This window comes from Heterodontus francisci, chromosome 14, assembly GCF_036365525.1.
Source record: "Heterodontus francisci isolate sHetFra1 chromosome 14, sHetFra1.hap1, whole genome shotgun sequence".
NCBI lineage: Eukaryota > Metazoa > Chordata > Chondrichthyes > Heterodontiformes > Heterodontidae > Heterodontus > Heterodontus francisci.
The window spans coordinates 53,370,718-53,387,823 of record NC_090384.1 but is presented as its reverse complement, the minus strand read 5'-3'; the positions used below and the strand labels follow the sequence as shown (position 1 = coordinate 53,387,823).

Sequence of the window (17,106 nt, the reverse complement as noted above, 5' to 3'; positions counted from 1 at the left end):
TAGGATCAGCATCCGTTGAGGCACCTTTTGCAACAGAATCATCAACTCTTCATCGTTAAAGGGAACAATGCTGCCCATGTTTCTGCAGTGTGCGACAGTGAGTAGCTTCTTTGCATTTTTGCCCAAACCACCATTTTCTCTTTGATGGGTAACTAAAGCTCATTAAAGATTTTCAGATCCTCAGCCAAGCCAAGTTTTCTGGGCACATTTCTCTTGTGCCTGCAGCTTATTCAACCAGAGGGAAGGAACTCTCATTGAAAAATTTGGCCAGGCTAGGCCTCTACAATGCAGATGTAGATGAGCCAGCGCAATGAGCCCACTTAACCCCACTTTTCCTGTGATCAGAAAATCAAGGCATTGGTGTCTAGATTTACGTCTGAAGTACAATCCCTTAGGTGAGCATAAGGAAGTCAGTGCCTTTAGTGGAGAGTGCGCAGCATTGGTACTTGCGCCTTATACTTACTGGTGAGCAAACACTTTATGTTAGTGAGTAGGGCAGGTGATACCTACACTTTCATACGCATTTTAACACCAGTAGTAACCCAGTTAAAATAAATGAGCTGAAATTTACATTAAAACACTAATTAGAAAATCTAGGCAAGTGAGTTCCTCTCTTCTCCTAAAGGTATTATCTCACATCTTATTTCTTGCCAAAGAAAATGTTTTGCAAAACAACTTGCATTTATATAGTGTATTTGATGCAGATAAACATCCCAAATACTTGAGAGACGTATAGAAAAAAAATGTAAACTGAGCCAAAGATGATGATTTTAGAAGGGAGGGGGAACAAGGTTTGGTCAAACAGGTGGTCTGTAAGGCATCACAAAGGAGGAGGGAGTTGGAAAGACTTGGGGGGATTCTAGGGCATCGGGCATAGGCTGCTAAAGGCATGGCTGCTAATGGTGAATCAAAGGGAGGAAGATGCCTAGCGTTAGAGGAATGGTAAGTGAGCTGTGGGGAGTTGTGGATCTGCAGGAGATTACAGAGATAAGGAAGGGTGAGGACACAGAGTGATTTAAACACACAAATGAACATTTCAAATTTGAGACTTCGAGTCAAGGTCTGTCAATGAAGACAGAAGTGATGGGTGAGCAGAACTTGTTGATGGATAGGATACAAGCAGTAGAGATTTGAATGAGCTGATTTACAGAGGCTGGATGAGGGAAGCCAGCCAGGAGAGCACATGAATAGTTGATTCTGACGATGACAAAGACATGGATCAGGATTTCAGCAGTAGATGGGTAGAGGCAGATGATGTTACAGAGTAGGCAGTGTTTGTGATGGAGAGAATATTGGGTCAGCAGCTCAGCAAGAACAAGTTACTCACTTTACATACGCTTCATCTGAACAGTGTTTGTTTATTCCAGGGAGTAGTGCTATATCCACTTGCAAAACAAAAATCTGATATTGTAATAAGTCTATGCATTCAAAGCCGCTACACTCCCACTGTATATATGGATCCACAGTAAGGTGGAAACGATTACAGGCTTGAAAGAGTACAAAAACAAGAGCATTTTGTAAAACCTGTTGCATTTATTGTGAATGTTGACAGTATGCACCAACTCATTCTTTGTATAGTACAGAATAAATAGCAGACTAGGCCTAAGAATTATACATAATACAATCAAAATCAGATAATGTATTATAAATTGAAACAACAGAATTGTTCTCAAATTTAGTAGAAACAACTTGATGAAACCAGCTGGTCTTTTCCTGCCTCTCAGTTTTGTATAAGTGCATGGGCAACATTTTTTGAATTAGGAATTATAATGCTTACATAATTACTTCATGACATCTTAATATTGAATAATATTGCATAATTTGATTGAACACAGATTAATCTAAATTACATTTTGCTTGGAACCCAATCCTTAAGAAGTCATAACCTTGAACTATATCAATGTGTTTGTCAGCACTCTTATTGGCAAGAATTGAAACCGAATTTCCAGTGGCCTAGGCTAGCAAAACATGATGCAGGCTCCAATATTTAAAAGGATGAACACCCAGTTGGATACTGAAAAAATAATTCTCTCTCATCCCTCTTTTTTTGCAACGCAAAATATAGGCTGCACTGTCTTCCTATAATGTCCAAACTAAGTATGCTACTCTTCTACCATTATAAATACAGGATAGTAGGGATTCTGGAAGTGCATCGCTGGACTGGGCAGAACTTCATCCACTGCTTTTACCCCCCCATCACCCTATCTCAAATCCTGGAGGCAGGAGTCATTAATATATTAGGGTGGCTGTTCATGCCCCTTTTCTTTTTCTTTTGGGCCTCCTTATCTCGAGAGACAATGGATACGCGCCTGGAGGTGGTCAGTGGTTTGTGAAGCAGCGCCTGGAGTGGCTTTTTCTTTTCTGGAAGTGGCACTTAAAGGGTGACCACTCACTTGAAGTGATGGGATGACAGTGCAGCCCCTCACTGGGGTCAACAGACCGCTCTGACTGAGAAATGTAAAGATTTAAAAGACTTTCAGTAGAATCCTCATGGTAGGCCCCAGATTCAAACTATAACCCATTCCTCTAGGACCAATTGTTCTAAAATTTGTTCTTAGTGAGGCCCATGTGGCATGCACACAGCTTCCTGCAGGCATATGTATTACTGGCCGTACTGCTGGCATTATCTGGTGTGATTTCTGCTGCAGCTCAAAAAAGGCCTCCTCTTCAAACATGCCTCCAGATAACACCAGGATGGGAGTGGAGAATTGCCTGCCTCCTCAAATGGGTTCAGGATCGCAGCTGTAGAGGAGCAGAAACACAGGCATGCACCAATTTCCAGCGAAGCACCCCAATTCCATCCCGTGAAACAGTGGAATTTCTGGCCGAGTGTGCAGTATTACCCTGTCTTATGTAAAGAAGGTATGCTATTCTCCATGTGTGTCATTTTCTCACAAGATCTCTAGCCCCTATTTATACCGGGAGTTATTTCCCTACAAGATGTACACTTATGAAGATTGATAGTTGCAGTTTAACCACAGCCTTAATAAATATTCAGCCCTTGTGACTGTGGAACTAAGTGCTCAATTTTCTTGCTGGTCTAAATCGAAATATAGATTATCTAGATTAGTAGGCACTTTGGCTTTGCTCTTGCAATTTACGACTTCATCCAATCTACTGTTTGGTATTGCCTTGTAACACTGTATCAGATATTTTAAGGCTTACAGGATACACTATAGTCACAATCTAATTACAGACTGCATTTTTATATCGTTTTGAGCAGACCTCCAAAGCCCATCAGTGACACATTTAAGCAAGCTATAACTTTAAAAGTGCCATATGATACCCAGCTATATGGACCAGAACTCCCAGGTTCAATGCCCATCCTTCAGGGAGAAAGTTTAAACAGTATCAAAATCGAAAAAAAAAGTGTTCTATTTCTATATTTCCACTCATCACCTTTAGTTTAAAGACAGGAAGGTATGGTGTGGCCTGTGGACATTTCCCTCCTCAATTCCTGAACAGAAAATGCCTTTCTGTAGTGACAGACTGGTTGGTACAACTTTTTCTACCCTCCTGCCTACAGCCACAATAATACAGGATTCTAACACCATTAGTAGCAGCCTGCTACTAATGAACAAAAAAAATCTCACATACCAAGAACTTGCAGGATACCATTCAAACAGGAGCCCACAGCGTGGAATCTCAAATTCTCTGCTTACATTGAAGAACCTTTACAGCTAAAGAAAATCCAAAAATTTCTTTGGTTTTATGTAAAATTATTTATCAATCACAATTCACTAGCTTTCTCTGCAAAACAAAATGCTTATGCTTATTCAGCAGGGACAACCACGGCGACTATATGGTTGGGAATTTGCTCTCAAGTTGGAAGAATGTAACTGGAATTTTGTAATGTTTCATTGCATTTTTAGATGAGCTCAGATAGCTCCATTCCTCACTGACAGTGCAGTTTCTGTAATAATGAAACAGTGCCATTTATGATGGTCAATTGGTAGTCATTGCTCCCTTCGACTGACCTGAATGTGTTGCTTTCTTTCTGGCATATAGTTCCATTGCTATCAGTAGCCTTCTGATGCTTCAACCAAATCATTCTCTTTGTATAAACCTACTCAGTAAATGCCAAGTCATTTGTCCATGGGGAGAACAATATAACCAGGACTCATGCCATTTTCACTTGACATCCATGTATGTGCATTCACTGCAAGGGTCACTAGATAGTAAACATGGGGATCCTAAAGCCAATGCCCTCCCCCCTAATCCAGGGGTACTATAGCAAACTAGTCCTCCCCTAGTCTAGATCAAAACAGAACGGATATCGAATTTGGGACTTCCCTGGTCTATACAGCTCACCCCTTCAGTGTACAAACTCATGGGCCACTTGGTAGGGGGTGCAGGAATCTTTAAATATATATTTTAAAAAAGGACATCAATATAAAGAAATATAGACTAACATAAGCTAAGGAATAAGACTTATTTCATTTTCAAATACATATTTTTATGAGGCTACCAGACAACAGAGGAGTGAGTAGGCCATATAGCTCCTCAAGCCTGTTCTGCATACTGTTGGAATGCAAGTAGCCTGTGAGCTGAGTGCATTGGATATATTTGGTCTTTTATCATGGCTCATTTCCTAGATGTAATAGTTTAGCTGCAGTTTCTACTGCCAACCCAATTCGTGTTGCACCACAAAAATTAATAGATTACGAAGACATTTATATTATTCTCAAACACCTCTAATTCCCCTCCCTAAATTACACAAATGGTTTGTCAGCATCACAAATGTACAAGGATTACAACTGAAAGAAAATACTTACTATTTAACTCCCTCACACTAAATAACTCCTTAGAGCTCCAAAATGATAAGATTGAACTACACTAACACATTACCAGAGAGGCTATCAAGAACGCTTAAAGGAGTAATTGTGGCTGCTCCATGTATTCTTTAAGCCTAATACATGACTCTGGACAGACCAAGGGCAGTTCTTGGTTTTTCTTTACAGTTAACCTTTGAAAATATTCCCCTTTGCAGGACCCCTGTACACCCTCTATTTCAGCAGTGCAACAGTGAATCACACACAAGAGGATGATGGAAAAGAAAACCTGGATGCCTTCCTGCAGTCTGTCCACCTTCCAATGCTTGTGTTAGCGTAGCTACAAATTGATAGAGTTAGTACTTATCACCAGATTCTCCAGCTTTCATGTTTATTGGCAAATTGGAGAATATACAGGGCGCCACAGAGGAAGAACTATTCTATGTATGAGCAACTGTCGCTCTATTTAAAAAAAAATCTCCACAGAGGAGCACGTTTCCACTAGAGGATCTCTTCCCTTTGTGCTGGCTTACTGGTAATATCTGGATATAACTGTGGGCTTTCCCGGGCGAAAACCAGAATGGGGAGGGGGAGAGGTGTGTGACTGCTAAACATTTCACTCGGGTGTCTTTGTGGGAGGTCCGGATGATTTTAACATCCCATTGGCCAGCTGCTTGCCTCAAACAGGTGTAAAGAGACAGCTGATCAGGTAAGTCCCAGGGGTTTGGGAGGGTTGCTGCTCACCCTGGCCCCACAAAGAAAAGTATTTTACTTATCTTTTGAGGCCTCCGCTAGGTGTCGAGCAGCTTTCATTGGTCAAGGTGACCATGGTGGTTGCTCTGGCCAAGAAGCCATTAAAATTGCCTCACAGTCCTATCTTAGTGTTCGGACCCTGATTAGAATATTATAATGAAGCATTCACCTGACTCAGGTAGTTGCCTCAGCCACCTAACATTAACATAGCTTGTGGTGTGGTATCTAAGCAGGAAAAAGCTGCTCTATGTTAACTGCTGTTCCTCCCTGATGGAGGGAGTTAAAATATCCCCTAATGTATTTTTATTGCCCTATCATTTAACAGCTAAAGATCTCCCAAAATTGTGGAATGTAAAAACAACACTAATTTTAGACAGGCAACCAAGAATTTGACACCAAACTCCAGTATAGGCAGTTACAGCCCCTTTCTGTTCACTTTGGCACAACATTCTAACACTGCCTAAATCCAGGAGAGCTTGTGACAAATTAATAGAATTCCAGAAAACATAAGAAGTGGAAATAAGAGCCACAAAATGCCTCTACCACTGGTAAAACAAAAAGTTCATAAAACATATTGTGAATCAGCATCTTTAACTCGTCAAAACCTCTGCTTTTAATTCTACCGACTAGGGCATTGACTTTCTGACAGCAGCACTAGTGATTTAGTCTTTTTTTTTTTAATAATTGTTTTTGTGAATTTTGCAATCACAAGGTGAAAGATGTTTGTGCTGGGAATGGCACTGAGTCAAAAAAAAAAACCCATAACCTTTTACAACTATTCTTCACCAGGTGAAATTAATTTGTACGGTCTATATCGGAATGGAAGGCTATAAATATACAAGGGTAAATTTTCGATCTACGCACTTTTGCTGAGCAGCCTCATCTGTTGGAAGTACATGTTAGCAAATTGTGCATATGCAGCTCATGGTTTTAGTGAATGGAAACTCATGGCCTGCGCACGAAGTTTGTTGATATATGTTCCTTGCTAGTGAGGCTCTGCCCTGAGAGCGAGAAATCAGAAAATTAACCCTATATTGCCAGCCCATAATACTGCCCCCAAATGAGGGGAAGTGCCACCTCAAACTATTCACATTCAGTTGGCACAAAGGCAGCTGGAATTCCAAATTCACGTGCTCCTGTGATGTTATGCGCATTATCATCAAAGAAAATGTGAGGTTGAATGTGGGCTAAAAGTGGGCCTTTCGGAGCCCCTGCCATAAAGAAAGCTTCATCTATTTTGAGTCCCCAGTTACGCAGAGTTTTAATGGCTCGCAGACCCAGGTCATTGCCACTTCTTGCCGTCACCAGGTAGGTACAGATTGGGTCATTCTCCGGACTAAACTTCTTTTTCATCTCTCCAAGAATCATGGCAAATTTCTTCAACGGGCCCTGTCAACAGAACAGTTAAATTACCAATAGGATAACAATGAACTGGGCTTTTAAAAAGTTAACAGATATATTGAAGATTAGGGTTTATGCAAAATTAAATGAGTGGCACGAACCACAGATGGTAAGTGACAAGTCCATGCTTAAATGGCTGTGACATAAGTGTATTTATTTTCTTCTCCCTTTCTATTCTGAAGGTGTTGACTCACAGGCTCTCCAGTAGGTTGGACAGCAATTATGAGGCGCAGCAGTGAGTGTCACCAGGATTTTAGACTGTGGGGGACAGGGCACTCCACAGCTAACTCTGATAGTCTCATAAGCTGAAGTCAATACACAATTACTTTCCAAGGTCACTGAATTGTGATCAGGAGCAGGAACTTGAGTTGATGTTTCCTCCCACTCCCCAACATAGGGGCATAGAGGCAATTGTGATACCTCTATAACCAAATTAGATTAGCTATGTCACTGTCACACCAGGTAATTTGTTGATCAAAAAACCATTGGGATGGTAGTTGATTAAGTGTAAATTATTTTTTTCTTCTGCTTGCACAGATTTCTGGTGGACTCCACGTTGCACATTAAAAGCATAAACTATTTCTAAACAAGAGTGATGTGAGTTGTAAATCCATGTTGCTTCCTCCAATTTTTGTCCCTCCTTTCATGAAGAAACAATGAATTATTCTAGCATGGGTAAAAGATGTACTTGTGCAAGTCCACCGGCAAGTTCATATTAGGACTGATCAATAAAATAAAGTAGAGAAAGAGAAGTATGGTCAACAACAGAAGAAATGAATGAAGATGCAAGACAGTGCATTTGGAAGACAGAGGTGAGGATAGGATTTGCATGGTTTGTTTTTCAAAATGATACACATTGGATAGGTTAAATTTTTAAGAAAACAAATCAAAGTATCAATGAATGATATACGGCAGATGGGGAAATTCTGCAGGGTATCTGGATGAGTTACTGTCTGTAAATGGCGGCATCCAACTCTATCTCTCCACCACTTTCTTCAAAGCCATAGCCATCCGTATCCTGCCTGGCTGCCTCATCAAAATCAAGCCCTTGATCAGCCAGAATTTCCTCTAATTGATCACTTCAATCACTTGGAAAATGAACATTATATTCCATCTCCACCAAAAACACTGTACTCTTGGAACTGATTCATTCTCCCCTCTCTGACTGCTCATTCAAACTGCACCAATAGATCCTCAATGTTGGTAAATGATGTGACCCAGAAGTTAGCTTCAAACCCCACTTGCTGCCATTAATGTTCCCTCGAAGCTGCACGGGTGCGTGACCGCTTGGCAATTGGGAATGTGCTGCACAGGGAACAAACAGGCTGTTGTGCACAAATGTCGCGTGCCAATCCTAAAGGGACCACGCAGTGCAACAAGCCAGCCGCATACAGCAACCAGAAGCTAGAGGGGCAATGCTAGTCACCATCATGACGGCTTAAGCATGTAACACTGCCCACCTCACTTTCACCACCACTGACTGAAACCATGCTCGGGTCACCTCCCAATTTTATATTTCTAATGCTCTCCTCGCCAGCCTCCCAAGCTCCACCTTCTCAAACTTGAATTCATCCAAACTTCTGCAGCCCATCTTGTTCCAATGTCCATCACAACAATCCTTCACAACCTGCATTGGCATTCTATTCCCTATTGCTTCTATTTCAAATTTCTAATCTTCATCTAAAGATCTCTCCACAGTCTTTCCCTTCTCTACCTTGGTAACCTCCTCCAATTTTGTCCTCCATCAGAGCCATTTTCCCCTCAAATTCTGGTCAGCATTTCTTCTTTCCTCCACCCCTCATCCCCATTCCACCATTAATGGCAGAACTTACAACTGTCTAGATCTAAAGAATCTATAATCTATAGAACTCTGTTTTTTTAAACACAACCTTTCCCCGTCTTTAAACACTTTCTCATCCCTATACTTTAAATCATGCTTTTTACTCCCCAGATTCTCTCATTTTTGTGAAGTACAAGTTTCTCCCCCCTGTGAAGCATGTTAGGTCATTTTAATAACATTAAAAGTGCTCTATAAATGTAGGTTTGTTGTTGCAATTCTCACTGAGATCAGTTCATTTAGTCCTTTCAGAGACAGGCTGTGAGCATTTTGCAAGTAAATGGCTTAAAAGGATTTTAAAGTACTGGGCTCTCAATCTGCTGCCCGGCAGACACTCAGTGATGTGAACAAGATTTGAACCTGGATTTGTATCATGTTAGCTGAAATCAGATAGGATGTTGTTACAATCAGTCTGTGAACATGCCATCTCCAATCCCCCACCCCTCATCTTTATTGGCTTCTGGTCATCATCCAGTGACCATTGCTGTAAAGTATGCATGTCTGGATTCCAGGTGGGGGTAGGTTCAGGGCTGATATGACGCATCCCACAGTCGCATAGCCCACCACCATTCATGAAGAATGGCCACTTGGAAAAAAGGGCTGCCAGGAAAATAGGGTTGAGACAGCTGTAAGTTCTACTGATGGTGCAACAGAGAGGGGGAGGATACTGAAAACCATTCCACCAAGACGTTGATGCTTTCAAGAGAAGGGAGGAAATATAAAGAGAGATGACTGAGGGTATTATATGTTCCAATCATAATGTTTGCCTCACCAATTTGTACCTATTTTAATCTACTACCTTTGGAGAATTAAAACGACATGAAATGACAACACAAAATACACATGTACCAATCTCATGTTGCAGTAAAATAGCAGTTAAACAGTTGCAAACCTCAGCTCAGTTCAACAGATCACCAGATAGTAACTAATGAGGAAGGCCATTCGGATGACCTCACATTTCTGCTATTGCTGCATCTAATTGTTTCATGTATGATTCCAGGGTTTCCACCTTCATCATTCTGTCCAGAAGCGCATTCCAAATGTTTATCACTCTGTGTAAAGAAGAACCTTCAGACATCAGTCCTAAACTTACTAGTCAGAAACTCTCCCCTTGTCCTACTCTTGCTGGTTCATACGAAGTAGTATTTTGAGTTAAAAAGAGAAAATGCTGGGAACAGTCAGCAACACTTGTGGAGAGAGAAACAGAGTTAACACTTCAGGTCGATGACCTTTTATCAGGTCTGTCCAATTCTGATGAAAGACCATCGACCTGAAACATTAACTCAGTTTTGCTCTCCACAGATGATGCCGGATTTGCTGAATTTTCCAGCATTTTGGGTTTTTTTCAGATTTCCAGCATCTGCAGTATTTTGCTTTTGCTTTAGCATCCTGGATTAAACGTTTCCATTTCCTCAAGGATGTTAAAGACCTCTATAAGATCATCTCTGAAATGTATCTTTTCCACATTGAAAATCCCAAGACTCTCCAGTCTTTTCTCACAATTCAAACAACCCTGATATCAGCGATCAGCCTCACAGCTCATCTCTGCACAACATCCAGCAATTGAATGTCTCCCATGTTTCTCACTGACCAGAACTTAACACAGTCATCAAGGTGCAGTCTGATCAGAGCACTGTACAATTTGACCACTACATCTTCTGATTTAGTTTTCATCTTCAGCTCCATTACAGTGCCCAGAAGTCCTTTCCAAGTGCTGGTTACTCTGCATGAAGAATAGCCTTCTGATATCAGGCCTGGCCATATAGTTCATTATTCAATTGGTCCACTTAATTGCTTCCCTATATTGGTTGGTCATGTTGAGTAGAGGCTGCAGACTCAACTTGATCTTCAGATTTTCAACACCGTTGAGTATATATGCCATCTATTTTTTTCTTCTACGCGCAACACTTAGCACTTACATGCATAACATTTTATCTGCCATTATTTGTCCCACTTACATATTTTGTTCAGCTCAATCAGTAATTTCTGGGCTCTCTCCTCATTTGGTATTGTCATGTTATTGATGGAAATTAGAAGAGAGTCCTGAAACACTACAGAGTACTTATCTGACTAAACTGTACATAACCCTTCTAACCAGTACCAGTTGTTTCCTACCCTTCAGAATTTTTTATCCTATTCCTCAGCTTAATTAATGTGGAACTTATCAAATAACTTTGGAAGTCAAGCTTGAACATGCAATGCAGTAAGGATTATAACAGTCAAGCTGGGATGACACTTCCTCAAAGAAATTGAGTAGATTTTCAGGTAGGATCTTCCCCAATAAAACTGGTGTTGACTGCTGTTTACTGGATTGTTGCTGTACCAATGATCCTCAAGTTTGCTTCTGACCATTAATATCGTTATTTTACCTAAAATTATCTGTATTACAAAGGTATTACCTTTGTTACCCTTTTTGAATTATGGGTACCCCATTAGCCTGTCTTAAATCTACTTATATCTCCTAAATATCCTTGACATGTTCATAATAGATGATAAAAAGGTGTCAGCCTTAGCTTACCAGTAGCCCTCTAATCTTTGAGTCAGAAGATTAAGTCCTATTCCAGAGAATTCAGCACAAAATCTTAGCTGAACCCCAGCATATTACTGAAGGAGTGCTGCACCATTGGAGGTGCCATCTTTAGGGTTAAAACAAGGCCCTGTCAGTCCTATTAGGTGGATGCAAAAGATTCAAAGTTTAGGGGAGTTTGTCCTGTTGTCCCAGACAACATTTATCGCTCGGCATACATAACTAAAACAGGTCATTTATTTAATTGCTGTGTGCAGTACACTGTTGGAGGTACCATCGTTCAGATGAGAAATTAAACTGAAGATCTGGGAAGAAAAGGGAAGGGGAATTCTCCCTGGTAGCCTGGTGACTATCCCTCAACTGACATCACAAACAGATTATCTGGTTATTATTTCATTGCTGATTGTGGAAAGTTGGTGTGCACAAATCTGCCTTGGTACTGCTTTGTGAGGAGGCTATATTGCCCATACATGGAGGAAGCAATAGTTTGGAATATTTGGAATCTTGTATGTCAGGGGTGAGGGTGTGTGTATGTGTGTTTTCTAAAGAGTGAAGCATTACAAATTGTCTGCCCTGCACCTAAAACTGGAAAGCTACTTCTAGAAGACATGCGTAACAATTGCTGTGTACACTCTATGGACAACAGCAAGAAAAGGCAAATCAGAAAACATCAAACAGAAATACTAAAAGCCAGGGGAAATGGATATTTCTAGCACATTCCTCAGGAAGTTCAGTTTCCAGTTTTTTCTTGGATGAAAAACTGTTTTCCAGCCAGAAGCCACATTATGAAAATTGAGCTGGATACACCAGGGATGTGACAGGATTGATCAAGGACATGAAAATCCTGTCTCAACCAAGAAATGCAATTTGCCAATGAGATCCCACACAGCATTCAGACAAGTAAACTCTGTAGTAACAATCAGATTGTTAAGCTGAAGGAAGGTCTGTCTTCTTGGTTGACATTCCAGGACAAGATCCCCAGATCTTTTGCGCCTTCACTAATCATAATGGGGTTAAAATGGATAAACCCTGGAAATGGGCAGTGGGGATCATGATGCGTGAGTATCCCACGACCATTAATTGCAATGCTGGTAGGATGTCAAATTTGTGCTGCCTGCTCATTTCTGTGATTGCTGCATAAGGTCAGTGCTCCCCACACTGTTCACTGGCTGCACACATCAGCAGGAGGCCTATAACTGCAACTCTTAAAGGGGAGATACACTGCGGTCGTTGGAGGTATTGAAAGTATTTTCAAGTGTGCTGTGGCAGATTCAACAATGGCTGACCGTGGTAGACAGCATGCACCAAAGTGTTCAGACAACGATGTGGAGGCCTTGGTGGAAGAGGTGGAATAGAGGAAAGATGATCTGTTTCCTCAGTGGAGCAGGAAACCCTCCAATCATGTGCGCTGGAAGCAGTGGGAAGAGATAGTGGCTGAAGTCAATGCCAAGAGTATAGCTGCAAGAACCTGGCATCGTTCATTAACTATTTGATCATGCAGAACCAGTAAAGGGTTGTGTTGTAGCCTCTCTTCCTCTTCATATTCCTCCTCCTCAGCTTGTCATCTGAGAGGTGATGGCAAGATTGTGCAGCATGCCACATACCATCATAAAGAGACCATTCAGCTGAGTAGTGCAGGTTTCCTCCACAACAGTCCAGGTGGAAGCTGTGATCGAGGACGCTGATGGGGCTCTGTGATATTACTCTCATTGAATGACTGCTATGCACGTGTGTGTGGGTTCCAGACCGAAGTCACGAGCCATGTTGTGAGTGGATAACCTCGGTCACCCAGTAATCACTTCTTGATCTGACGTGGTGGTGAAAGTACAGCTGGCACAGAATTAATGAATCGTGACTAGCACCAAGATACCAGGCATTGACCTGCATGATGCACTGCCTGTGTCACACACCAGCCGTACACTGAGGGAGTGGAATTCCTTTCAGTCCAGGAAAGTGGCAGAGTTGACATTAGGTGCGCACAGCTAGTAATCCGGAGACCTGTGTTCAAATCCCACCACACCAGCTGGGGAATTTAAAATCAATTAATTAAACTAAATCTGAAGTAAAAAGCTAGTGCCTGTAATGGTGACCATGAAACTACCAGATTGTCATAAAAACCCATCTGCCTCACTAATATCCTTTAGGGAAGGAAATCTGTCATCCTTACCCAGTCTGACCTATACATGATTCCAGATCCACAGCAATGTGGTTGACTCTTAACTTTGTCTTCTGAAATGGCATAACAAATTGTCTTCAAGAAGGCAAGCCACCACCACCATAAAGGGCAATTAGGGGTGGGCAATAAATTCTAGCCTTGCCAGTGATCCCACATCCCTTGAATGAATAAAAAGCAATGCATAAAAGTTCAGATTCATAGTTAGCTTGACAGTCACAGGCAATTCAATCCTTGCCCTGCTCGGAGGTTCCTTTTAATTTGTTCATGGTATGTGGTTGTTGATGTGATGAGATTGTCCTGGAAAAGGTGGTGGTGGTGAGCTACCTTCTTGAACTGCAGCAGTCTGTATCTTGTAGGCATATCGACAGTGCTGTTAGATAGGGCCGCTGGAGTTTTGGCTGTAGCAGTTCGCAGATTTCAGTAACGATTTCTTTAGTGAAGTTCAGCCATCTCAGACATGAGTCATCACGGAAGTTCAGATAAGAGAATTGCTCCCTAAACACCCACCTTCTGACAGCCCTTCTTTCTCCCCTTCTCCATCTTCCAGCAGCTTCTTCTGTTCCTTTTTTTAAATATTCGCTCGTGGGACATGAGCATCACTGGCTAGGCCAGCATTTATTGCCCATCCCGAATTGTCCTTGAACTGAGGGGCTTGCTAGGCAATTTCGGAGGGCATTTAAGAGTCAACCACATTGCTGTGGGTCCGGAGTCACATGTAGGCCAGACCAGGTAAGGACTGCAGACTTCCTTCCCTAAAGGACATTCGTAAACCGGATGGATTTTTACAACAATGGATGCATGGTTTATTAATTGAATTCAAATTTCACCATCTGCTGTGGTGGGGCTCGAACCCATAATCGCCAGAGAATTAGCCTGGGCCTCTGGATTACTAGTCCAGTGACATTACCACTACGCCACCGCCTCTCTGTGTCCTCTCTTCATTTTCCCAGTCATGCTTAATTCCAAGAGAAAGGCCTACTAGGTCAACCATGTCTGCAAACAACTAGTTTAAGCACAAACCTTTAAGTCACCAAAAAGCACTTCAGCACGAGCTGCAACACTCCCTGTATTATATTTGAAACTATAAACAAGTATGGAAAAGCGCACCAAAACATGTAGTATTGCACCAACAACCAGAAGAAATAATCCAGAAGCTAATCTGCAAATAGTTCATGATCCCTTTAAATGGTGTTTGGTTCAGGTCTGGAGGGGGAGGGTTGGCCCTTCATTCAACGTATTCAGTTTTGCAAGGTTCACAGTGGCATTAGCTGGAGTCTGGCATTCGAAAATGACACTGCCTGTGTCAAATCAGCACAGTACACAGACTGGCATCATGATTTGCTGGCTCTGCATGCTGCTGGCAATTGTCATGTGCCTGAGCGCAAACCCCTTTACTAATGTGGCATACAGCACACTTCCTGTCAAAAGTGTGAACGTCAATACAGATGCTATTTTCGAACGTAAAGAGGCCTCATCGCGCACAAAAAAAGGGTGCTACAGAGCCTAAATTCTCCACCAATTTCTTAAGACATCCTTTCTTGCTATGTTGTCCTCACCTGCACTCTCTTGGATAAGGCAGATTGAGGTTCATAAAAGTATGAAACATGGATAGAGGGCCTGACTTACACTATTAGCACACTACTGCTTTAAGACAGAAGCATCTTAATCCACAATATTTTCCGGAGTACTTTAGTGAATCTGTATCTGCACAAAAGATGTTAACAGATTTGCTGAAATTAACAGAAGAAAATATCAGGGAGTAAAAACATACTGTACACATCAAACTAATAATACTAACTGGGAGCAATTTACATCCAGTTCCTGCTTTACCTTCACGTGACCTGTGGCAGATCCGCTGCTCCATTCACTGCCTGCCTGTGGAGTGTTGTTCAAAGCTGGGATGCATCACTGTTCACTTTCCTTCTCCTCACCAGTGAAATAGTGAAAGAAAATACTTTTTGTAGGGCTATTCTTAAAGAGCATAGAGCAAGTGAAAGGAGTCTATTTGTAATTTTAATGGAATGATCTGTCCTATTGTTCTCTCCCTCAACTCTCTAGAGGGAAGTGCATACCCTCTGCTCAAAAACTGCCAGATGGCATGTCTGAAATTCGATACCAGCACAATACACAAAAGAGCAAGATAAAGTATGAACCTCATGCGGAAAGATCACAACGTATGCCAGCTACTACTACTACTGATGCAACAGGCAAATTTCCCAATTGCTCCACTGCCCTGTCTGAAGAATTGCGGTTGCTAGGTTAGCCTGTTAATATTGGGTGTTGGGAACCAGCAAAGGTGCTTCAGGATGATATGCAAGGTATACTTATGGCTTACAGAGAAGATGGCTAGGCACAAACAAAATTCTAAAATATCATGTAACAATTTCTGACCAACAATATAAACCTTACCTCGCCAATTGGAATATGCTCCATGTCCTTCTCATACTTGATGACCTCAGCCAAACCCTTCTCTTTGAATATAAGATCAGTCTCATCTGAGAACAACACTGAGTCCCCATCAAATGCCACCTTCAGTTGTTCCTCTGCTGTCTGACACTTTTGGTGTATCATTAGAGCTGCAGGAATGTCTGTAGCGGGAAAAATAAATTTTAATTTTAATTAATAAATGAATGGCATGAATATATTTGTGATGCCAGCGAATCTCAGCTGTGAGATTATAATTGGGCTTCATGCTCCAGAGCTTAGATGAAGAAATTAAAATTAGACAGGTATTTCTCATTCTTCAGAAACAGCAGTTCAGGGGAATGAGATGTACCCCAGGGGCATACGTGTGGGGAATCAGGATACACTTCATTCCTGCTTCAACAACTGTTATGGGTACACCTCATGCCCTGCATAATGCCCTGTGAGTATCTCAATTTCCGGTACAAGTCTCTCAATCCCCATGCAATTTCCTCAATGGCATCACACATGATTCTATGCAATTCTTCCTCCCGATACCTCATTACCCAATAAATTGCCTCCAGAATGCCCATTAAGCCCCACCCAATTTCTAGGCAGATATTTCAAGTGCAAAGCCTTCGAGGATCCCTTCTTTCTCTGTATAACCAGCTTCACAAATCAAGACCACTTACTTCTTTTCAGTGCATTGCAAACAGAAGATTCGCATGCTGAAAGGAACAGCTTCACATCATGTGATTGTAGGTACTTTGAAGGATCTTTTCCATTTAGAAAGCAAAATTTGCTTATGTCCAAACCTAGAAAAGAAATACAAGATGTAGATTCCTATCAGCAATCTGGACCAACAGGATCTGCACTTTCAGCATGGGCCCCTGTTGCTGTCTGCTAAACTTTCCACCCGTTCCTGCCTTGGTGTGAGCCATAGCCCCGTTGGTAGCATTCTTGCCTGAGTCAGGAGGTTGTGGGTTCAAGTCCCACTAATGAGACTTGAACACAAAATCTAGGCTGGCACCGCATTGGAGTGAGGCTTTAAACCAAGGCCCTGTGTGCCTTATCAGTTTGAATGTAAAAAGATTCAAAGAAGAGCTGGAAGAGTTCTTGGTGTCCTGGACAACATCAACATGTGTCATTAAACCAGGTCATTTATTTTGTTGCTGCTGTGGAATCTTGCTGTGTGTAAACTGGCTGCTACATTTCCCACAATACAAGGCACTACACT

At 41.7% G+C, this 17,106-nt stretch overlaps 1 protein-coding gene across 4 annotated transcripts in view; it reads right to left on the bottom strand.

Moving 5' to 3' along the window:
• Positions 1 to 1,513: 1,513 nt before the first annotated feature.
• Positions 1,514 to 17,106, bottom strand: part of LOC137377043 (cytosolic 5'-nucleotidase 1A) — an 83,878-nt gene continuing 68,285 nt past the window's right edge. For all 4 annotated transcript variants that reach the window (XM_068046228.1, XM_068046227.1, XM_068046230.1 and 1 more), the window contains exons 5-7: positions 16,562 to 16,684; positions 15,876 to 16,054; positions 1,514 to 6,914 (exon numbers count right to left, since the gene is read on the bottom strand). In XM_068046228.1, the coding sequence (XP_067902329.1) occupies positions 6,609 to 6,914; positions 15,876 to 16,054; positions 16,562 to 16,684 (608 nt within the window). In that variant the 3' untranslated portion in view covers positions 1,514 to 6,608. The remainder of the gene's footprint in view (positions 6,915 to 15,875; positions 16,055 to 16,561; positions 16,685 to 17,106) is intronic.